Source organism: Melanerpes formicivorus, unplaced genomic scaffold, assembly GCF_026170545.1.
Source record: "Melanerpes formicivorus ecotype bairdi unplaced genomic scaffold, bMelFor1.0.p_v2 SCAF_73, whole genome shotgun sequence".
Classification (NCBI taxonomy): Eukaryota; Metazoa; Chordata; class Aves; order Piciformes; family Picidae; genus Melanerpes; species Melanerpes formicivorus.
In genome coordinates, this window is record NW_027142425.1 from 290,323 (window position 1) to 314,314 (window position 23,992).

The window sequence follows — 23,992 nt, forward strand, 5'->3', positions numbered from 1 at the left end:
TTGGTGGTGGAGCCATGGTGGTGCTAGCGAAGGGGCCCCTGGGAGGCATCACAGGCTCCTGGGGAGAGAAAAGTGTCTCTATAATGTGTGCGTGGAAGATGGCAGTGGCCAGCAGGCTCTGGAAGGAAGGCTGGGGGTGACACTAGGGGTGACAATAGAGGGAGGAAAGTCTCTTCTCCATGGTGATGATTGGTGGGACAGGAGAAATGGCCTTGGGTTGTCTCAGGGGAAGTTTAGTTTGGCTCTTACAAGGAACTTCTGTCCTGGAGGGGTTCTTGGACACTGGGGTAGGCTCTCCAAGGGAATGGTTGAGTCCCTGTCCCTGGAGGTGTTTGGAAGACAGGGATGTGGTGCTGAGGTAGATGGTTTGGCACCAGGCCTGGTGGAGTTGGATGGTCCCTGCACTTGATGGTCTTTTCCAACCAAAATGATTCTAGGAGAAGGCTCCAGGGAGACCTCACTGTGGTCTCTCAAGTACTTGGAGAGGGCCAAAAAGAAAGCTGGGGACAGACTTCTGAGCAGGGCCTGTTGTGACAGGACAAGGGGTGGTGGTTTAAACTGAGAGGGAGATTTAGACAAGACATAAGGAAGACACTTTATACAACGAAAGTGGTGAAACTCGGGTCCAGGTTGCCCACAGAGGTGGGAGATGCTCCCATCCCTAGAACCATTCCAGGTCAGGTTGTTTGGGGCTCAGCAATCTGTTCCAGCTGGGGATGTCCCTGCTGGCTGCGGGAGAGGTGGCCTGCATGGTTTTTAAAGGTCCCTTCCAACCCGTAACATTGGAGGATCCTAAGCGGAACAGGGGCTGCGGTGGGCAGCGCGGTGGGCAGCGCGGTGGGCAGCTCGGTGGGCAGCTCGGTGGGCAGCGCGGTGGGCAGCGGCGCCGGGAGCCGGAGCCCAGCCCCGGGGCGGGCAGGGCGGTGCTGCCCAGGTATCGGGGGCCGGGCTGGCCGCCGCCGCTCCCCCGCTCGGATCGGATTACCTGGGCGGGCCAGGGCTTCGCTCTTCCCGTCTGGCCCTGCCCCTCCGACGGGAAGTGGGAGCGCGGGGCCGCGCCAGGGCCGCTGGAGCGATGGGGCTCGCCGGGGTCCCGCTGCTCCTCACCGTCTGCTGGCTGGGCACCGCGGGGGCAGCCGCCGCAGGTGGGCACGGGAACGGACGGCAAGGGAAGGGCAGGGACGGCAAGGCGAGAGAAAGGAAGGGAAGGGAAGGGACGGGACGGGACGGGACGGCGGGGAGCGGGAGCACCGGCCGGCTGCCGGGCCAGCCCCTCTCGGCTTTCCCCGGCCCGCGGTGCCGCTGCAGGGGCCGTGGCTGGGCCAGCGCCGAGGCAGGCGCTGCAGAGCCCTTCCTGCCGGCTCGGTGCGGGCAGGTCCGCGTCCTTCAGCGAAACGCTGTCGTTCTGCGTTGGACACTGCCCGGGCGACAGCAGCGCCGGGAGCGCCGGGGGATTCGCTTCTCTTCCCGGGACGGCAGCGCTCGGCGAGACGGGCAGGAATCTTTGCATCTCCGTCCTCTGTTGTCGGGGCTGCCTCTGCCCTGGAACCGCGGCAGAGCCTCTGCCTCGTCCCTCTGCATGGAGTTCCTGGAAATGAGGCGGAAGATCCCGGAGCGAGACCCCGGTGCCGGGGCCTCGGTTGCTCACCTCTGCGGTACTTTTCGTTTCCGGTTTTTGTGAGCACAAACGTTTCGTGAATCCGAAAATCACGGAATCGTTTCGGTTGGAAAACAAATCTTTGAGGTTGGCCGCGGGGAAGGTGTGCGTGGCTGTCAGGGCTCGATAAGAAGCAGGGCTCCGAGCTTGAGTGTTGCTCTTTGGCTAAGGTGCCGCGGAATTGGTTCTAACCATCAGCCAACTGCTCTTTTTGTCTCCTTTTTTCTTTTTTCCCCCCCACTGGCCACGATTCGTCTTCTAGCCGTGAAATTTACCTTAAGAAAATCAAGGAGGACGAAATACAGAGACTTTTATTTTGCAACGCTTTTGGGGATAGCTGACGGGAAGGATTTGTTGCGGTTTCTCCAGGAGGGCTTTTGGAAATGAAGGGTTTGCTCCGCAGGCTTCTTAGCTGCGCTGAGCTCGGCTGGCTGCTGCGCGGTGTTTCCTCAGCTGCAGCGCCCTGGGGTTGAGGGTTAAGAGCGGAGACAATCTCTTGCTTGTCTTTTGTGGTTGGTCTTTGAATCGTTCTGCCGAATCGCTGTGTCCTGTAGATTTCATACAACGAAAGTATGGGGCTGTCCAGCCCGATACATAAAAGCAAATCTTAGGCCGAATGTGACGTTAACGCATCAGGTTCAGATTTCGATAGGTTAAAAACCTACTAGATTTAAGCTTTTTGTGCTGATAAAATGCATTGGTTGATTTATGAGTTGGATGTTCCCCCTTTCGACTTTCTGTGCTTAGAAATCTCCGACCTTAAGCACAACCGCTTCTAATCAAATCTAATGCAAAGGCAATTTATGAAGATTCAGACTGGCAGCTGGGCTGACCCTTCAAATTGCTGTAATGGTTTGTGCCTGCTGTGGGTCACCAAAACTTAGCTCCTGAAACGGCAGAATGCTGGCAGCTGGGTAGGCTTAGTGAGTAATTTTCTTTTTCACGTGCTCTGAAGGACTGTAGTATTTGCAAACTTAACGCCTCCCTGCTCCTAAAACTCATCCTGAGCGTTTTCTTTTCCTAGTGGGATGGGTAACAGGCAAAAGTGCTCTGGGTGGGCTCAGCTTTCTCCAAGGCCCCTGCATTTTTGCCAGCTAATAACTGAACAAACAAAAATCCCCAGAACTTTAAATATTCCAAAATAAAAGCTAAGCATATTTAGACCAGAACAGTAACTCCTAGGAGTACTCTTACTTTCAGCATGAGCGTGTGGCACACAGAGACCCCGATGGCAGTGATGTCTGGTCTCTGCCATTGCCTCTCCTTTAACCGTGCAAAGGTCTGAGAAAACTTCCAGATTCTGAGGACTTCTCCTCCTGCTCAGGCAGCTCTGGGAAACATAAGCTCGTGGTGCACAGAGGTTTTGAGCAGAAGGATCGTTTGGTGAACTAAGCTGCTTTGTCTTTTCATCATCATTTTCTATGAGCAGGTGACAAAATTAATAGCTGAGGGGCGAGCAGCTGCTGTTGTTTACCTGGACCTGAGCAAAGCCTTCGACACTGTCCTGCACCACATCCTGGTCTCCAGGCTGGTGACACATGGGTGTGATGGGTGACCACTGGATGGATAAGGAACTGGCTTGATGGCTGCACCCAAAGAGTGGCTGTCAATGGCTCCATGTCCCGGTGGAGGCCAGGGACAAGCAGAGTCCCTCAGGGATCAGTCCTGGGACCTGTCTTGTTCAACATCTCTGTGGGTGCCATGGACAGTGGCATTGAGTGCACCCTCAGCAAGTTTGCTGATGACACCAAGCTGTGTGGTGCAGCAGACAGGCTGGAGGGAAGGGAGGCCATCCAGAGGGACCTGGACAGGCTGGAGAGGTGGGCACAAGCCAACCTCATGAGGTTCAACAAGAGCAAGGGCAGGGTCCTGCATCTGGGTCGAGGCAATCCCAGGCACAACTACAGGCTGGGCAGTGACTGGCTGGAAAGTAGCCCTGAAGAGAGAGACTTGGGGGTGCTGGTGGACAAAAAGCTCACCAGGAGCTCTCAGTGTGCACTTGCAGCCCAGAAGGCCAATCAGATCCTGGGCTGCAGCAGGAGAAGTGTGGCCAGCAGGTCGAGGGAGGTGATCCTCCCCTTCTACTCAGCCCTGGTGAGACCCCACCTGGAGTACTGTGTCCAGTTCTGGAGCCCCTATTGCAAGAGGGATGTGGAGGTGCTGGAACGTGTCCAGAGAAGGGCCACAAGGATGGAACTAGATGATCCTTGTGGTCCCTTCCAACCCTGAAGGAAACTATGAAACTATCTGCTCTCTTGTGCTAGCAGAAGGGAACATTGCTGTGCCATGAGCTGGATGGGAAAACTCCTCTGGGTGGGATTATTCTGCCCTTTCCTTATGTGCTTCCTCAAACGTTAAGGTGCGTTGAGGCTGGTTTCCCGGGACAAGGATATTTCCTGGAATGAGCAAGACCAGCAGCACTAGAATGATAGAATCATGGAGTGGTGGGGGTTGGAAAGAACCATCGAGTTCAGCCCTCCTGCCAAAGCAGGATCACCCTTAGGTGACACAGGAATGCATCCAGATTGGTTTTGAGAGTCTCCAGAGCAGGAGACTCCACAACCTCTCTGGGCAGCCTGCTCCAGGGCTCGGCACAAAAGGCTGATAACAGTTGGAAGTGTTGGTGAAACTGCTGCGTTTTGAGGGTGTTTGGTTGCTACAAATAGGCAGTGATGGCTCAACAGTGTTGCTGTAGATAACCTTCAGAAGCAGCCTCGCTTGGTCTCTTCTTTAACATCTAATAGCACACATTAGAAAAGCCTTTTAAAACAAAAGGCTTCACTTTCGTTTTCTCAGGGAATTATCATTTGGTCATTGCTTTTCCTAGAACTGGAGTCTGACACATACTTGAATTTTTCCTGTCAGTTTCCTAGTTTCTGCCACGTTTCCCTTCTTGCTTTTCTCATCTGAGAGCTTGTGACTGTCTTGAGCAGACTGTGACTCAGTGCACAAGAGCAGGCAAGGGTTCTATCCCGGCAGCTATCTTGGTTTCATGGCTCTTCTTCTGCTTCTGTCTTGCTTTTGGGGAGGTGAAAAAACGGGCAGCAGGAGTGTGCCTGCAGTAAATGACTGCGCCAGGCTGCCAGAGCACAGCAATAAACGTTTAATAGATGAGTAATTGGCAAAGCACTGTGGTTTCTTGGTTTCTTAATGTTCTCAGTTTTGCTTGGATTTGGCTCAAATAATTGAGGTTCTGACATCGGGCAAGAGGTCTTGTCGCAGTTTTCTTTCCAGAACTGCCTTGTTGGGTCATTGTGGGGTGGAATAAAGCAATAATTGCTCTTCAAGATGTGCAGACTCCTTTTGCTAAAGATTCGGCGTGCCTGACATGAGCTCTCAGCAGAAAGACCTGAAAACTCAGGCTCCTCTTCCCTTTCGTTACCACAGTCACTACGTGGCTGCATCCTGCAATTTCTTTTAAATGTTTTCTCTTTCGGGTGTACTTCTTAAAGTTATTGAACTGAGTGATGGACTGAGGTAACAGGAAGAGTAGAAGCAGCGTAGTGGGCAGTAACGTACTGGTGGCAAATGCGAGCTGAGGAAGTGAAGTCATTTGCCTTCATTTGTGTCAGTGTGACTAATGCAAAAATGTGGGAAAACAGGATAGTTAACAGGGATAACTTCTCTCTTTCAGGAGGAAAAGTTCTTTCACCTCCATCCAACCTGAGCTACTCATTTGTCCAAATCTGCACCCTGAACTGGACGTGGAACCCCCCAGAGAACGTCGGCAGTAGCTGCGACCTGGAGTATTCCAGCGAGGTTGTGATCGGTGAGGTCCCGCAGGACACCAGGGTAAGTGCATCACCCTCGCAGCTCAGCTGTACCCCGCAGACGGTGCCTTCTGGGGATCAGTCTCTGTGTGTGCAGGGATACAGAAACAGCCTGGAGGTCTTGTCAGGGGAGCAAAACCTTAGCAATGAGTCACAGCAGCCTGTGGGATCTGCAGATCAGAAATGTCTGGCTGGCACTCTCTGGCAGCTGAGCTGCTGCTGCAAACAAAGACGATGATGATGATGTTGTTATTGTCAGGATTGGAAAATCTCCCCACTTCTAGTTTTGCTCCATCCCCCCCCAGTTCTGTCCCTCCCTGACACCCTCAAAAGTCCCTCCCCAGCTTGCTTGGAGCCCCCTGCAGATACTGGAAGGCCACAATCCTTTCCAGACTGAACAACTCCAACTCTCTGTCTGTCTTCCTCCTCCTCTTCATTTTTAGTTCTTCTTGTTACTTTTATTTTATTATTGTATTTATATAAGTTAATAACAATGAGAACCATAATAACATTGTTTAATTTATGATGATAACAATAGGATCATAGGATGCTAGGGGTTGGAAGGGACCTTTGAAGATCATCAAGTCCATCCCCCCAAAATAGTAATAAAACCAAAACCCGTTTCAGTCTCTGATTATGCAGCTTTCCACAATAACAATAACCTCTGCTGGGCCATCTGCATCCTGGAGATTGAAATGGGAATTTGCAAAGGCTGAGCTCCTTCACTTTGGATTCCATTTAGGGAGGAGGGGTGCACCCTGGAGTAGCTGGGGTTGGGCAGCTTGGCATCTTCTGGAGGGAACACCAAGTGTTAACTCATTCCTGTGTTTGCCCTGCTCCTGCACTCACAGTTGGGGCAACATTTGTTCCCCGGAACAGAAATTGTATGACTTTGTTTGGAACCGTTGTTTGTACATCTCTGTTGGATGGTTTGCAGCCCAGGTGACATCTTTGATGTGGATTAGCAGCTCTTTGGTCAGGACTGGAAGCTCCACCACAACATCAGGAGGAACTTCTTCACTGTGAGGGTGCTGAGCCCTGGAGCAGGCTGCCCAGAGAGGTTGTGGAGTCTCCTTCTCTAGAGGCTTTCAAGATCCAGCTGGATGTGTTCCTGGGTGACCCTGCTCTGGCAGGGGGGTTAGACTTGATGATCTCTGGAGGTCCCTTCCAACCCCTATGATTCTATGACTGCCGTGGCACCAGAGGAGCTGTGTGACAAATGTTTTTACACTTTGTTGCCAGTCCATAGTTCTGAACCACGAGAATGTGAGGCCTTGGGCACATGCTGACATGTGGGGTTGACACACACCGCTGCTTCCAATGTGGTTGAAGTCAACACATCTCATTGGATGGCTGTGCTGCCATCCATCCACAGCTGGACAGGCTGGGGGAAGGCAAACCTCATGAAGTTCCATAAGCACAAGTTCAGGGTCCTGCACCTGGGGAAGAATAACAACTGGCACCAGGACAGGTTAGAGGCTGCCCTGCTGGAGAGCAGCTCCCTGGAGAAACACCTTGGAGTGCTGGTGGACAGCAAGTTCTGCTAGGACAGCAATGTGCCCTGGGGGCCAAGAGGGCCAAGGGCATCCTGGGGTGCATCAAGAAAACTGTGGCCAGCAGGGCTAGGGAGGTTCTTCTCCCTCTCTGCTCTGCCCTGGTGAGACCACACCTGGAAAGCTGTGTCCAGTTTTGGGCTCCCCAGTTCAAGAGAGACAGGGAGAATCCAGAGCCTCCTGAAGCAGCTGGTGGTGTTGAGCCCTGTGGCAGTTCTAAGGCCCCACGTTTACAGTGGTCTCTCCACAGCAGCTGCCCTCACCTTTCTGACAGCTCCAGGATATCCTGGGCCTGAAGCAAGGCTGTGGTTTCACAAACAGCTAAGCTGTTTAATGGCCTCACAGTGCTGAAAGGGTGATACTTAGATCTTTGGCACACCCTCCTTTCATCACTGGACCTTCAGATGAGTCTGGCAAACCTGGTAGCTCAGCAGAAATGTACTTACCTCTCCTGCTGGGCTCATTAGCAAATTGACACCTTGGGAACCTGCTTGGGTAATGCACTGAGAGAGCCTGAGAAAGGCTCCAGCAGATGGCAAGGTCAGCAGCAAGGAGTGGTGGGCCAGTGGTCTCCCACCACAGGATGGAGCAGGTTGTATCATTTTGCAGCAGCTTTATTTGCATCACAGCTCGTGGAACCTGCTCTGTTCGTGGCCATTGGCTTTCCTTGCCCTCTCATCACTGCCAAGATGCTCTTTGGTTGTTCTATTTTGTTGTCAGTTCACTTGATTATTTTTTACATTATTTTCTGTGATTCATTGTTTGGGGGTCTAATTTTACTGTTTTCTTGTTTACATTTTATTTCATCTCTTCTTATTGACAAAGTCTTTCTTATTCCTTGTCTCGTGGTTGGTTGGTTGGCTCTCCCTCTCTCTCTCCATTCCTATTCTCTATTCTTTGGTCATATCAATTGTTTGTTTAGTTTTGCTTTGCAACATGGTTTTTGATCTTGTTACCAGTTGAGCAAAGCCCATCCCCTCAGCCCAGTGAAGGCTGCTCAAGGAAGTGTATGCTGAAGAGCCAAGCCTTTTCCTAAGCCTTTTTCTTGCACAGGCACCCTGCCTGCATTGTCTCTTGTGATGATGGAAGCTGTGGTGTCACTGTGTTTGATAGCCATTTGTGAATTCTTGATGGACTCTTCTTCTTCTTCTGCTCCTTAACTGCCTACAAACTCTCCTAGTTGCTTTTTGCTGACAACTCCAAATGTTCTTTCTTCTGTTTGTCATACACTTGTGCACACACAGAAGGCTGAAGGTTAGGTGTGTAAGCTCCTATTTATATCACTGTAGTATAAACATGCTTGGCATAGAGTGGCTTCAGCTGAAGGAGGCTTTTAAGATCATAGACTCCAACCATTCTCTAACCCTTCCCAATGCTGGTATTAAACCATGGCACTCAGCACCACATCTCTGCATCTTAGTTTGCATTACCTATGAAGACTTACTCTTGGATTGCTTTAGTCCACGTTGTGTTGGATGCTTTTAGTCAGGAAAAGAGCAGCATGAGGGGGATCTCATCATTGCTGATCAATCCAGAAAGGGTGGGTCTCAGGAGGATGGGACCAGTCATTTGTCAGTGGTGCCCAGTGATAGGACAAGGGGTAACAGGCACAAAGCTGAACATGAGAAGTTCCATCTAAACATGAGGAGGAACATCTGTAACTTAAGGGTAGCCTGGAGCAGGCTCCCCAGAGAGTTGTGGAGACATTCAAAATGTAACTCAGCCTGTTCCTGTGGCATGTTCTCTAGGTGAACCTGCCTTGGCAGGGGGGTTGGACTGGATGATCTCCACAAGTCCCTTCCAACCCCTACTATTCTGTGTTTATAGTTGTCGCTTGATCCTTGTGGGGCCTTTGCTTGTCACCAGAGCAGCAGTTTTCCTTTGGCGAGTTCTGCTGTGCCTCTGATGAGGACAAAGATAAGTGGTGGAGTCACCGTTGCTGGAGGTGTTCAAGAACGGCTTGGATGTGGCACTTGGAGCCATGGTTTAGCTGTCAGGAGGTGTTAGCTAGTAGGTAATAGGTTGGACTTGATGAGCTCTGAGGTCTTTTCCAGCCTGGGTGATGCGGTGATGCAGTGGCTTCCCACGCTGGCAGGGGCTGCAGTGCATTCTCACATTCCTAGGCATTCCCTTTTTCTCTTGATGCAGTCTGCCAAACGTTCTGGTTTTCTTTCCACCTCCCCCTAAACGCAGGCGTGGAGCAAGAGCCGCTCCCGTGTGACCGAGACCTGCCTGAGCGAGGAGCTGCGTTTCAGAGTGAGAAGCGAGTGCAAGCACGACAACACCACCCAGCCCAGCAGCTGGCTGGAGACCTCCCTTCTGCCGAAAGGTAACTCCTGCAGCAGTCAGCCCAGCCACAGCCCTGCCCCTCCTGGCCCGGGGAGACACCACCACCTGCTTTTCTCTGCTGCACAGCACTGGGGCAATGGTTGTAAGCCAAGGGGGAGAGCAAGTTCAGACTGGAGCTTAGGAAGAAGTTCTTCAGTACGAGGGTGGTGAGACTCTGGCACAGGTTGCCCAGAGTGGTTGTGGATGCCCCCTCCTTGGAGGTGTTCAAGGCCGGGCTGGATGAAGCCGTGGGCAACCAAGTCAAGTTGAGAGGTGTCCCTGCCCATGGCAGGGGGGGTTGTTGTAGGTGATCTCTGATCAGAGCCACTCTGTGATTGCCTCATGGCAACATAGTAGCCAACGTCGTAGGATAAATAACACAATTTTGCCGTAACAAATCATGGGGAGCTAGGCAGACACCAGGCCTGGGGCTGCTTCCAGGGATGTAACATAATTCTTCTGTTTAAGCTCTCTTTAAACACAGCTGGAGTGTTCTGACACAGCCTTGTAGGCAAGCTTGTAGAATTCAAGTACTCTTCCAAGATAGTGATGTGGTTCCTCTCATTCCTCTTGTCCCTGCTCTGCTGCTGTTGTGACATAAGAGCTAACTTCACAGAATCGATAAAGGTTGGAAAAAGCCTCTTAAGATCATGGAGGAGGTGATGACCACACCTCTGAGACCACCAGACCACATCCCAAAGCTACTGCAAACAAAACACAAACCAAAAAGAAATACAGAAAACCCTTTGTTATGGCCAAGGAACGGTGAAGCTGCTCGTGCCAAAGATTAGAGGGGAGCAGGTTGGAAGGGACCCTCAAAGGTTATCTTGTCCAACCCCTTGCAGGCAGCAGGGACACCTCTGATTTGATTGGGGTTAAACTAACAAGGCAGGGATTACACAGGGTTATCTTTATTTTTCCTGACAGCCCTGCCCCAAATGAGCCACAAGACTCATCTGGTTACAGGCAGGCTCTCCTCGGTCCCGACTCTGACCAGGACGCTCTGGGCCATTCAGAAAATGGAAAGGGCTAAGCCACAGAATAGCTGCACCCCACTTACACAATCAGAGGCAAGCCAGGAGCCTCGGGAAAGCCAATGGGGCGGCGGGCTGGGCTCAGGAGGACAGAGCAGGGGCTGGGCATCGCTCCATAGGTCTCTCGGCGGCAGGCTCCGGGAGCCGCAGGTGTGGCTAACGCAGCGCGGTCTGAAGGCAAAGCGCCACCAGAGCCGGCGAGACCTGGGACACGGCTGCTGCCTGAGCGCTGCAAGACAGCTGCAGGGTCACAGCAGCCAGGAGCAGGACCCCAAGGCAGGCAGGTGCGGGGGGAAGCCAGGTAGCGAGCGAGGCGAAGGTGAGAGCGGAACAGGAGAGTGAGAGCCCCGCTGCCGTTCTGGGTGCGCTGTTTAAGGTGTTCTGGACAATGTGTCCAAGGCCAGTGCACGCTGGGCGTGAAGCACCCCACTTAATCATAGCTCCCAAATCCAGCAAACCTCCCCCACAGGTAAGTACCTATAAGGGACCTCCCCCAGCACTGTTTACCTGTCCAGGGGACGGGGAAGGCAATTTCCCACCTTGGAAGGCAGCTTGGTGCCTTTGTCTCTCCCCATTCAAACCTCCGCTGATGGAGATGGGGAAGGATTGGAGCACACCCTAACAGCCTCCAACTAGAGCAGGTGGCCCAGAGCTGAACGTCTTCAGGGATGGAGCCTCAAGCACCTCCCTGGGCAGCCTGTGCCAGTGTCTCACCACCCTCCCTGTGCAGAGCTTCCTCCTGGTGTCCAACCTACCTCTGCCCTGCTCCACTTTCAAACCCTTGTCCCTTGTCCTATCCCCACAGCCCCTTCTGAACAGTCCCTCCCCAGCTGCCTGCAGCTCCCCTGCAGATCTTGAAATGTAGCTCCTCTGGACCCTCTGCAGCAGCTTCATGTCTCTGTTGTTTTGGGGGCTCCAGAGCCAGACCCAGCACTGCAGGTGAGGTCTCAGCAGAGCAGAGGGGCAGAATTACCTCTGTCAACTTGGGAAACCACTGTCCCACTACTGAATTTAGAGCCTTCCACCTGCTCATTCAGTGCATTAACCAGGCAGCCTTGCAGCTTGCTCATTTGGCCCACCTTGGCCTTCCAGATGGTTTTGGTTATGGAAAAAGGGATTTTTTAAAACTTCTGGAGATGAGAGCAAAGGCTTTGCTGGCAAAATAAATCTGAAGAGACCTTTCCTTGCAGGTGTTCCAGGTACTGCTGCTGCTAACTTGAGCTGTGTCTGGCACAATTTGGAGTCCATGGTTTGTACCTGGTGTGCTGGGGAGAATGCAAGCAGGGACACCAATTACACCTTGTCCTACTGGTTCGTAGGGGCTCTTTGTTCCCCCCCTTACCCCCTGAGTGCTTCAGTGCTGCTCTTCTGCATTACACATCCTTTTGTCTGCTTCCTGTTGCTTTGTAAGATCCTAGGGCATTGAGGGCATTAGTGTTGGGTCCTGTCCAAGAGAAAACTTCACTGCTGAAGGGTTAGGTTGCTGGTGCTGGGTCCTTTTGGAGAGTTAATGTAACTGATGTAGTGCACTGGCTGCTGCTGGAGCCCACTGACAAGTAAGTGCTCTTGCTGCCCAGTGCTTTCCTGATGGTGCATTCAAAAAAGGAGGGATGAAGAGCAGAGCGAGGCTAATGTGTTAATTGCTTGCTTTGCAGCCCAGCAAATGTGGCTCACAGATGGATGGGTCAGCTCCTAACCCGCTGCAAGCACTGGCAGCACTTGGCAGTGCTCTTGTTTGTGTCTTTGATGTCAGAAGTGACCGATTCACCTTGGATGCTCTTCATCATCCTCCCTACTTGCCAGCTGGCTGCCATAAATGGGCTTGTGTTGAGGGCGGCAGACTGGTGGTGTGAGCAGGGCTTTGGCATCCAGACCCCTGCCTGCTGACCTCTGTCTGCTTCCTCACGTCCGTGGGGCTTGTGCAGTGCCAGACTGCTGCAGCCCCTGGGGACAGGATGAAGCTTTCTTTTCCAGAAGCCCTTTCTGTAGTTTGAAATCGACTTTCTGCCTTATCTGATCCAACTGGAGGTGACAGTTTTAGGGCTATGCTCTCTACTTAAGGCAGTGCACAGCCAAAGCTCTCTCTCTGCTCTGTCTTGGAACCTGTGTGTTGTCATCTCTATGATGCATGGGGGAGAGGCTTTCTCCAGGCCGTGGCTGGCAGTGGCTTTCCAGCTACAGCACAGGGCCTGGGGGGATGCAGTGTGGCTGTACCTGTGCCTGCTCAGGCTGAGGGGGGTGGAGGCTTTGAGAAAGCTCTGGAAGGTTCTGGCCTGCTGAGCCCAGGTGAAAGACTGAGCCTAGTTTGTGAATGGATTCCTTCTGTCTGGATACCTTTTGTGTGTATTTGTAAATAGAGTTCCCATTTGAGCTTCCCATCCAGTGTGGAGCACTTTTATTTTACTCCTTGGGAAGGAGGGGGAAAAGGCCACAGGATCATAGGATATTAGAGGTTGGAAGGGACCTCCAAACATCATCAACTCCAACCCCTGCAAGAGCAGGAGCATAGAATCCAGCACAGGTCACACAGAACACATCCAGACAGGGCTGCAAAGGCTCCAGAGCAGGAGACCCCGCAACCTCTCTGGGCAGCCTGCTCCAGGACTCTGGGACCCTCACAGTGAAGAAGTTGCTCCTCATGTTAAGGTGGAACATCCTGTGCTGGAGTTTCCATCCCTTGTCCTGTCACAAGGTGCAGCTGAGCAGAGCCTGCCCCCTCCCTCCTGACCCCCAGCCCTCAGGTAGTTATAAACAGCCTTCTCTCCAGACTAAACAGCCCCAGGGCTCTCAGCCTCCCCTCATAGGGCAGTGCTCCAGATCTCTTCTGTCCTTGTGCCATGGGCAGCTCAGGGCTCAAAAAACTAAGACAAGGTTTAAAAAGAAGCCTGCCTCTTCTGTTCTTTGGAATTTGAACCCCCTGATGGTTTTATTCCCTTACGTTTTTTATTCCTGTAGGTTCGATGGCTTGAACGGCTCGAAGGAGTGCAGGAACTACTTCATGCACCAGGGACTCTATGGGTGCACTTTCAATCTCAGCTTCCCAAACATCACCAGAAGTTACCCAGTTGTAAGGATATTGATTAGAGATCACTCTGAGGAAATCAGGCCTGTGTGTGCAAGTAAAAATCCCACCACCATTGGTAAATTGGACAGCACTTCATGAAAAATGATTGCTAGATCTTGCTGTGTCTGAGGAGCTTGTACCTCATAAGCTGTGGGTCAGACAAGCTGATCAGATACTCCCTCCTCCTGTTGATCTTGGATTTGGGAATGACACATGGTTTGCTCTGGGGGCAGTAGGTTTGGGCGATGGCAGAGTCACTTTCTACTCTTAGCTGTTAGTTGTTTTGCTTTGTTCTTGACATTTTCTTGGTGCTATCTCATTCATTTTTATTCTTCCTTGTCTTTTTTGATGCTAATTTACTCCTTTTTTTATTCTTTCTTGTCAGTTTTGATAGTGACTTATTCCCTTCTATGCTTTCCTGCATTTTTTTCGTGCTAAATTATTCCTCTTTCTGTTCCTAGACTGGTGTAAGTGTAGTATTATGCCAGCTGTACCCTGGGCTGCATCCTGAGCAGGGAGAGAGCAGCACAGGGAGGGGATTCTGCCCCTCTGCTCTGCTCTGCTCAGAGCCCACCTGCAGCACTGCCTCCAGCTCTGGGCCCCCAGCACAAGAAGGACCTGGAGCTGCTGGAGAGGCTCCAGAGGAGGCCACCAAGATGAGCAGAGGCTGCAGAACCTCCCCTGTGGGGCCAGGCTGGGAGAGTTGGGACTCTGCAGCCTGAAGAAGAGAAGGCTCCAGGCAGACCTCAGAGCAGCCTTCCAGGACCTGAAGGGCTCCAGGAGAGCTGGGGAGGGACTTGTGACAAGGGCTGGGAGTGCCAGGCTGAGGAACAATGGCTTTGAGCTGGGAGAGGGGAGACTGAGAGTGGAGATGAGGAAGAAATTGTTGAGAGTGAGGGTGGGGAGACTCTGGCACAGGCTGCCCAGGGAGGCTGTGGCTGCCTCCTGCCTGGAGGTGTTGAAGGCCAGGCTGGATGAGGCCTTGAGCAGCCTGTGCTGGTGGGAGGGGTCCCTGCCCATGGCTGGGGGCTGGAGCTGGATGAGCTTTGAGGTCCCTTCCAACCCAAAGCATTCTGTGTGTCTATGAATACAGGACTTGAGTAATATTTGTAAGAGTGAAATACAGTTTCTAATTAATTCTTCCATCTTGCATTTCAGTAAAACCTGCCACCCCAGGACAGCTCACACTGTCAAATGTCAAGGATGAAATACATGTAGAATGGAGTGAATCAGAAACCTTCCCAGAAAATTGTTTGGTTTATGAAGTTCAGTATCACACTGGAGACTTGACCACTGCTCAAATAATCCAAGTAATTTTTCATTCCTTCTAGCTATCCAGTTTTATTATTACTGTAACTTGTGTTAATGCTCACAGTAAGTCAAATATTTGTTGTTTAAAAATGGAAAATTAGATATGCTGCATTTGAATGTGTGCTGAGCTGCAGCCAGAGCAGGGAGAGCAGCAGCACAGGGAGGGGATTCTACCCTCTGCTCTGCTCAGAGCCCACCTGCAGCACTGCCTCCAGCTCTGGGCCCCCAGCACAAGAAGGACCTGGAGCTGCTGGAGAGGCTCCAGAGGAGGCCACCAAGATGAGCAGAGGCTGCAGAACCTCCCCTGTGGGGCCAGGCTGGGAGAGTTGGGGCTGTGCAGCCTGGAGAAGAGAAGGCTCCAGGGAGAGCTCAGAGCTGCATTTCAGTATTTGCAGAGAACCTTTAGGGGGACTGGGGAAGGACTGTTCAGAAGGAACTGTGGGGATAGGATGAAAGGCAATGGTTTGAAACTGGAGCAGGAGAAATTTAGGTTGGACCCAGGAGGAAGCTCTGCACAGGGAGGGTGGTGAGGCACTGGCACAGGCACAGGCTGCCCAGGGAGGTGCTTGAGGCTCCATCCCTGGAGACATTCAAGATCTGCCTTTATGTGTCTCTGTGCAGCCTGCTCTAGCTGGAGGTGTCCCTGCTGCCTGCAGGGGGGTTGGAGAAGGTGACTTTTGAGGATCCCTTCCAGCCCAATGCAATCTGTGAATCTCAAGAGGCATCACAGAAATTTTTGCTATGGTCAACATTAGATCAACATTACTGCCCTGGCAAAGAGGCAAAGGCATAAAAAATCCAATACAGGCATAGTTCCAGATGCTGGCTCTCAGCTTAATCATTGATGCCCAATGCTATGTGATGGATGTAGCAATGAATTAAATCAGCTCTCAGTTTTGGAGTCTCTGTTTGGGCAGTGTGAGCTGGTTAAATACTGCTTGGTCCTTTCTATGAAGCTCAGCATTCACAAGACAATCTCCCACCAAAACTCTCAAGTTGCTAACTGGGCCTGGTGAAAATAGGCTTGAGAATGGCTGGGAGTTCCTTGCTACTTGAAATAAACTAACAACAATTTTCTTTTTGCCTTAGGTTGAGAGCAGTTATATGTCAGTTCCCAGTGTTGATCCCAAGAGCAAGTACACCTTCAAAGTGAGAGCAAGCCCAAAGCCTGAGTGCTACAGCAGCCACCTCTACAGTGACTGGAGTGAAGAAAAGAGTATTGGTGAGAAGCAGCATTCCTGCAACCTGTTGCACCTTGTTTACTTCTGTAAGGCCTCTAATATCTTTCGTCCGATAAACAAATGGAAGCTGAAGGTCATCTTCCATGAGTAAGGGGATTCTGCTCCTCTTCTCTGCTCAGACCCCATCTGCAGCACTCTGTCCAGTCCTGGTGCCCCCAGCACAGGAAGGACCTGGAGCTGCTGGAGAGGCTCCAGAGGAGGCCACCAAGATGAGCAGAGGCTGCAGAACCTCCCCTGTGGGGCCAGGCTGGGAGAGTTGGGGCTGTGCAGCCTGGAGAAGAGAAGGCTGCAGGGAGAGCTCAGAGCAGCCTGCCAGGACCTGAAAGAGCTCCAGGAGAGCTGGGGAGGGACTTGTGACAAGGGCTGGGAGTGCCAGGCTGAGGAACAATGGCTTTGAGCTGGGAGAGGGGAGATTGAGAGTGAGGCTGGGGAGACTCTGGCACAGGTTGCCCAGGGAGGCTGTGGCTGCCTCCTGCCTGGAGGTGTTGAAGGCCAGGCTGGATGAGGCCTTGAGCAAGCTGTGCTGGTGGGAGGGGTCCCTGCCCATGGCAGGGGGCTGGAACTGGGTGGTCTGTAAGGTGGCTTCCAGCCCAACCCACTCTGATTGCTTTGTACCTATGTAATGTTACATTAAAAGAGAGTTCCAGTCCTTCAGCAGTGCCAGCAGGTTTTGTCTGTGCTGCTGTGTGTATTGGTGGGGTTGCCATACCTGGAGCTGGCCAGGGACCCCTTTCAGTGCTGTCAGTTTTTCAGGCCTGAGCTTGCAGCATTGCATTTCCTTGCCCAGTGCCTGTGTACCATATCATGCTTTGAAAAGTGAACCCTTGTCTACCTGTGTGCTTGGCCATGTGCAAAACCATCTTGTCTGTGCACAGATGAGTGAGTTAATGAATTTGTCATCATTATTTCTAAAGAGCCTCTCCAAACATCCCTAAGTGCCTAGGTTTTGTTTTGCAGGCGAGAAGATGGACTCCACATTCCCTTTGGCTTTACTAATCACCCTGCCATTAACTGTAGCAGTGTCTACAATAATTCTTCTAGTCTATCTGAAAAGGTAATTAATGAGCTTTCCCTTTTCAGTCCCTTCCTTCCAACTGGTCTTTGGCTTCCTCTGCAACTCTGCTCTCATGCAGGTAACTGCTCATGATGTGGCATGTTTCAAGAGCATCTGTTTCATCCAGACCATGAATCGCACCACAAAAATGGCAGCACCATAGTGCCTCAGCCATTAGATTTAGGGGTTGTGGTGGGTTGAGAGAGAAGGCCTAGCTTTCTCTCCCCCACAAATGGAAAAAACCCACAGCTAACTTAGGCCTTAAAAGCACATGCAGTATTAGTGATTAGTGCTTATCTGGTGTCCAAGGTCGCTCTGGCTAGGAGCCCAGAAGCAGCCAAGCTGGAAGGGAGAAGGAAAGGAGCGAACTGAGAAAAAATTCCAGCTGCACTAAAACTTAAAACTGCATTCTACCAATGAAATTTGTTTAGAATATCGATGTTTTCATTGTCTTCACCAAAACATTCAGCCAGAGTGTCCCAGCACTGTCCCTTTCTTAAAGGCACAGCTTCAAACGGTCACAGTCCACCCCTTCTAAACAATTTCATTGGCTGTTCATCCTGTCCATCCAATCCAAAGCAATATTTGCAGTTTGTAAGTAAAGTCCATAGTCCATTCCAGCTATACTCAGATGTAGATGATTCAGAAGTCCAAGAAATTCAGGAAATGAGAAAAATGGAAAGCAGTTTATCTCTTTGCAGACAAAGCGACGAAAAGGAAACGGGGATTCTCAGGGTCTCTTAGTTGACTCAGGGTTCCCAGGGTTCGCGCACCGTAGATTCCTTGTAGTTTCTTCCTTTGGACGTGATGTAGGTGCACAACAGTTCAAAATTAAACTCTTTCAGCTAAAGTTAAATTTCTTTGTGGTATACACTGAATTTCACCATTCTCTTGAATTACCCAATAAGTGTGACCCGGACCTTCAGCTGAAACCACCCCTCGGACAGGTTTAGCCTCTCCTGAGGGTGAAAATATCCAAACAGTTTTACCTAACAGATTCTTTTCTCTAACAACAGGAACTCTATCACCTTCTACTTTCTGTAGCAGATCTGAATGTGCAGGTCCAGCTCAATTCACTGAACCTCTACTATTTACCAGCCAGGTTGCTTGTGCTAAATGTTTTTCCCAGTTTTTCAAAGATCCACCTCCCATGGCTTTGAGAGTGGTCTTCAACAAACCATTATAGCGTTCAATCTTCCCTGAAGCTGGTGCATAGTAGGGAATGTGGAATATCCACTCAATACCGTGCTCTTTTGCCCAGTTCTTTAGCCAACCCCATAGAGCATTGGCTACCATCCATGAGTCGGTGTAGAGATAAAGCTTTGGCCATCTCTCACGTTCAGCCACGTCGAGAGCTAGCTGGACAGCTTTTACCTCTGCGAACTGGCTGGATTCTTCTTCTCCATCTTTCGCCTCTGCAACTCGGCGTGTTGGACTCCACACTGCAGACTTCCACCTTCGCTTGTTCCCAACAAGACGACAGGAACCGTCTGTGAACAAAGCATATTTCTTTTCATCATCAGAAAGGTCATTGTAAGGAGGAGCTTCCTCAGCACGAGTTACTTTCTCCTCTGGAGGCTTAGTACAGTTGGTACCTTCAGGCCAACTTGAGATCACCTCCACTAGACCAGGCCTTTCAAGATTTCCCATTCGAGCTCTCTGTGTTATCAGAGCCATCCACTTAGACCGTGTTGAGTCTGTGGCATGATGTGGTGTGGAACCTTTGCCTTTGAACATCCAATTCAAAACTGGTAGTCTGGGAACTAAGAGAAGTTGTGATTCAGTTCCAATCACTTCAGAAGCTGCTTTTACTCCTGCATAGGCAGCTAGAATCTCCTTTTCTGTTGGAGTATAATTAGCCTCTGAACCTCTGTAACCTCGACTCCAGAAACCAAGAGGTCGTCCACGTGTCTCACCTGGAGCTTTTTGCCACAAGCACCAGGTTGGACCATTGTCACTTGCAGCCGTGTACAAAATGTTCTTAATGTCTGGACCATCTCGGACAGGTCCCAGACCCATTGCTTGAATTACCTCTTGCGTTATCTGGTCAAAGGCTGCTTGTTGTTCAGGTCCCCAGTGGAAATGGTTTCTCTTTCGAGTCACATCATACAGAGGTTTCACAATCTGACTGTATCCAGGAATGTGCAGTCTCCAAAATCCCACTATCCCCAAGAAACGTAGGGTCTCTTGCTTGTTGGTGGGATTTGCCATGGTAGAGACTCTATTTACCACATCCACTGGAATGTGTCGGCGTCCATCCTGCCACTGCACTCCCAGAAACTGAATCTCTGTGGTAGGTCCTTTCACTTTGTCTCGCTTGATGGCAAAACCTGCATCCAGAAGAATGTCAATGATTTTGTTACCTTTCTCGAAGACTTCCTCAGCAGTTTTACCCCAGACGATGATATCATCGATGAACTGGATGTGTTCTGGAGCACCGCCTTTCTCCAGAGCATCGTGGATCACTGCATGACAGATGCTTGAGCTGTGGATCCAGCCCATTGGCAGCCTGTTGAAAGTGTACTGGATTCCTCTCCAGGTGGAAGCAAACTGAGGCCTGCATTCCTCTGCTATGGGAATAGAGAGGAAAGCATTAGCAATGTCCGTGGTAGCATACCATTTGGCCTCTTTGGATTCCAGCTCATACTGTAGCTCCATCATGTCTGGTACTGCTGCACTCATAGGTGGTGTTACTTCATTCAGGGCTCGGTAGTCGACCGTCAGACGCCAGTCTCCATTCTGCTTCCGCACAGGCCACACTGGACTGTTGAAAGGTGAATGAGTTTTGCTGACAACTTTCTGACTCTCCAACTGACGAATCAGATTCTGAATGGGCAACAAAGAGTCACGGTTGGTTCTGTATTGTCTGTGATGCACAGTCTGAGAAGCAACTGGCAATTTAATGTCCTGTATCTTACGTTGTCCCACAACTGCAGATTCATCAGAAAGCTCAGGTCTAGCAGACAGCTTCAGTTTTTGTCCATCAATTTCTACAGAAGCTACTCCAAAAGCCCATTTGTAACCTCTAGGGTCTTTGAAACGCCCTTCTCTCAGAAAATCAATTCCCAAAATACAAGGTGCATCCGGTCTGGTCACAACTGTATGCTTCCTCCATTGTCTACCAGTTAAACTTATATTAACCTCCACCTTACTTAACTCTTGAGATCCACCAGTGACTCCCAGAATAGTTATAGACTCTGATCCCTGATAATTTGATGGCATTATGGTGCACTGAGCTCCTGTGTCAACCAAGGCCCTGTACTTCCAAAATTGTGAAGTGCCAGGCCACTGGATGTACACATCCCAATAGATTCTGTTATCTCTGTTATCCCTCTCCTCCCCCTGGCGGGAGGCAGGGCACCCCTAGTTATGGGGAACATGCCCACATGTGCATTGAGCACAGTGTGCAGTGTTATAACTGGAGCCACTGTTGGAGCTACTAGAGTTGTTCTGGGGAACTGTGGAAGTGACAGCTACCCTTCTGGTGTTGCTACCTCGGGTTCTGCCACTTTGCAGTTCCCTCAGTCTCCTGAAAAGATTAGCAGTTGGTTGGCCATCCCAGCGGTTCATGTTCTCACCAAACTGATCACACAGAGCTATCCAAATAGTCCTACGTGACTGCCTTGGTGGTCTGCTTTGGTTTGATCTATTTTGGAATGACCTCCTTGGAGGATGTCTAATCCTCACAGATGAAACTTGTATCCACCTGGAAGAAGAATTGGAATTATCTCTGTGCCAATTGGTATATGGAATCTTTCAGCTCTTTCATGCAATTCTTTATTTCACCAGACAGAGTTTCAATGGCTGAAACCAAAGAACCACGTGTCATGCTATCCTCCAGTTGTCTCATTTGATCACTGAATTGGCCAACCGTAGGAGAAGCTCCACCATAACTTCTTGACACAATTCTGCTTGCCAGAATGTTTGCATAATTGGAAGGAGCAAGTTTGATGATCTTTTTAGCAAGACCAATACCCACAGGAATGTCATCAGGATTCAGAGTTTCATGTTCACCATAGAGTAGCTCTCTAACAGCAAATTCTCTCGGGTGCTTAATTCCCTCATCTATGGTAGTCCAGGGCTTAGGATTCCATGGGAGATCATCTCAGGAAGGGTATCTCAGGAAAACTGCAAATAAAAGGCGTACCCACAGATTAACCTTATCGAGAATCTTGGCTAGATGTCTATCTATTCCATTATCCCTCGAGAGAGTTCCTAACTGAGCTGCTGACTTGTCTCCAACTGTTAGAGCTGGAGCACCTGTATCATAACATCTACTAAGCCAAGCTAGAACTGGCTCCGTATCTGCTCTGATGTAATCTTTACGGACGTTGCGAACCTCTTCACGAGGTGAAGAACATCCCTGAAGGTCATCTTCTTCTCCGTCTATCACATCTTCCTGAACATGTTGTCCCCATAATCCTGCTGTCACTCTCTTAAGGATCTCTCTAAGCTGAGAAGCACCCCTAGCTGCATCTCCATCCTGTGTCGATATAATTCAGCTATATCTTTAAAACAAACCTTCTCTTCCTCCTCAGCAGGATCTTTTCTAGTAGAGGGTCCCTCACCAGGATCAGTCTCCTGCTCTTCTCCCCCATTAGCTCCTGGATCAGCTTTGGCCCTTCCACTTCTAGTCTTTAAAACTGCTACTTGCTTAATTGGAGCTGTGTTTCAATTTACAGCTGCCTTAACAGAAGCTGACAGGTTTTGAGACAGATCAGCTGCTGTGGAGGGGGCTTCCGGTCCTGCTGAGAAGGAGGGCAGAAATGACTTTGCCTCGTTAATGGCCGAAGAAGACGGGGGAGCCGCCATGTTGGGAGCTGCTGCCAGCCTGGCTGCTTGCCAGAATCGGCAACAGAACCGTTCAAAGCAGCCTTTCCAATAGACTTTTTAGCTTTATCTTTAACTGACACAGATTCTACATTCTCCTCATCACTGGACATCTCTGGGGCTGACCCAGAAGTACGCCGCCTCTTCTTTGATCTATGCTTAAAAATGAAACAAGCCTTAGATACCTTTCTCTCCCGACGCAAAGGATATAACAAATAGATATTAATTATCGCCAGCAGCAGGATTACAAACATGAAATAACTCACCTTTGGATCCCAGCCATCACTTAAAATTACTCTTTCACCTACGGGATTCTTAAACTGCCTTAATCAGGAGAGTGCTAGAGGTCACATTTCTGTATCTCGTAAGCCAAAAGAACCCCAGACAGTGATCATACAGAACCTGAATCTTATACTTGAACCACAAATATAATTTCTGCATTAAATATTTACCTAGGTGATCGATAAGGAGGCCCAGACAATACTTGTAAATCAGAACAGCACATATTGGAAAGAGCAATTGCTTAAAAATCCAAAGCACCTTCCTGTTTGCTTCTCCGAGTCAAGCAAGCAATAAACCAAGCTAATTATTCCCAAGCCCCACGTTGGGCGCCAAAAAGAAATGTGGTGGTTTGAGAGAGAAGGCCTGGCTTTCTCTCCCCCACAAAGAGGAAAAAAACCACAGCTAACTCAGCCGGAGAAGCGGCTCCCCCTTCTCTCCCCCTACCTCCCTGTTTTCCCAAAGAGGGCTAGAGAGAAAGAAAAGGTAATTAATTAAGGATGAAATTTAGGTTAGGCCTTAGAAGCACATGCAGTATTAGTGATTAGTGCTTATCTGGTGTCCAAGGTCGCTCTGGCTAGGAGCCCAGAAGCAGCCAAGCTGGAAGGGAGAAGGAAAGGAGTGAACTGAGGAAAAAATTCCAGCTGCACTAAGACTTAAAACTGCATTCTACCAATGAAATTTGTTTAGAATATTGATGTTTTCATTGTCTTCACCAAAACATTCAGCCAGAGTGTCCCAGCACTGTCCCTTTCTTAAAGGCACAGCCTCAAACGGTCACGGGGTACAGACCAGATGTATACCCCAGATGTACCAGGATTGTTCTGTATCTTCATCAACCCCCTGCTTGTGGGCACTGTCAGCAAGCTTGCTGATGACACCAAACTGGGAGCAGTGGTGACAGCCCTCAGGCTGTGCTGCCATTCAGACAGATGTGGACAGGCTGAAAGCTGAGTGGGGAGAAATGGAACGAAATCTAGCAAGGATAAGTGTAGAGTCCTGCACCTGGGAATGAACAACCCCATGGAGCAGGATAGGCAGGGACTGAGCTGTTGAACAGCAGATCTGAGGAAAAGGAGCTTAGGGTCCTGGTGCAAAGAAGGATGCTCATGAGCCAGCAATGTGCCCTTGTGGCCAAGCAGGCCAAGGGCCTCCTGGGGTGGATTGGAAGGGCTGTGGTCAGTAGGTCAGAGAGGTTCTCCTCCCCTTCTACTCTGCCCTGCTGAGGCCACAAGTGGAATATTGTGTCCAGCTCTGGGCTTCTCAGCTCAAAAAGGAGCTCAGGGAACTTCTTGAAGGAGTCCAGCACAGAGCTGCTGCAGGCAGTGCAACATCTCCTGTGAGGCCAGGCTGAGGGAGCTGGGGCTTGAAGCAGAGGAGCCTGAGGGCTGCCCTCGTGGCTGGGGATAAAGATGTGCAGGGCTGGAGCCAGGCTCTGCTCAGGGATGGCCAAGGGCAGCACAAGGGGCACTGGGGGCAAGCTGGAGCAGAGGAGGTGCCAGGGCAACAGGAGGGGAAACCTTTGTCCCTGTGAGGCTGCTGAGCCCTGGAGCAGGCTGCCCAGAGAGGTTGTGGAGTCTCCTTCTGTGGAGATCTTCCAAGCCCACCTGGCTGTGTTCTGTGTGCCCTGCCCTGGGTGACCCTGCCCTGGCAGGGGCTTGGACTGGGTGATCTCTGGAGGTTCCTTCCAACCCCACCTTTCTGTGATGCTGGGATTTGCATGCTCTGGTTGTGCTTGGGTAACCTTGATGGTGTCTGCTGGCCATTCTTATTGCACTGTCTCTTGAAACAAGGAATTCTACATTCAGAATCAATCTCAGGTGCCAAGCACATCATACTGGTATTTGGTTAGCTATTTACATTGACATTTG

At 50.6% G+C, this 23,992-nt stretch overlaps 1 protein-coding gene across 2 annotated transcripts in view; it reads left to right on the top strand.

Annotated features, from left to right (window-relative positions):
* The first annotated feature begins 1,025 nt into the window (after window positions 1-1,025).
* The window catches only part of LOC137453889 (interleukin-13 receptor subunit alpha-1-like), a 28,042-nt gene continuing 5,075 nt past the window's right edge, over window positions 1,026-23,992 (top strand). The window contains exons 1-8 of one of the 2 annotated variants that reach the window (XM_068163570.1): window positions 1,026-1,145; window positions 5,292-5,449; window positions 9,174-9,309; window positions 11,533-11,653; window positions 13,298-13,482; window positions 14,565-14,716; window positions 15,807-15,984; window positions 16,916-17,012. In XM_068163570.1, the coding sequence (XP_068019671.1) occupies window positions 1,076-1,145; window positions 5,292-5,449; window positions 9,174-9,309; window positions 11,533-11,653; window positions 13,298-13,482; window positions 14,565-14,716; window positions 15,807-15,984; window positions 16,916-17,012 (1,097 nt within the window). In that variant the 5' untranslated portion in view covers window positions 1,026-1,075. The remainder of the gene's footprint in view (window positions 1,146-5,291; window positions 5,450-9,173; window positions 9,310-11,532; window positions 11,654-13,297; window positions 13,483-14,564; window positions 14,717-15,806; window positions 15,985-16,915; window positions 17,013-23,992) is intronic. The other variant, XM_068163571.1, reaches the window with a different exon arrangement.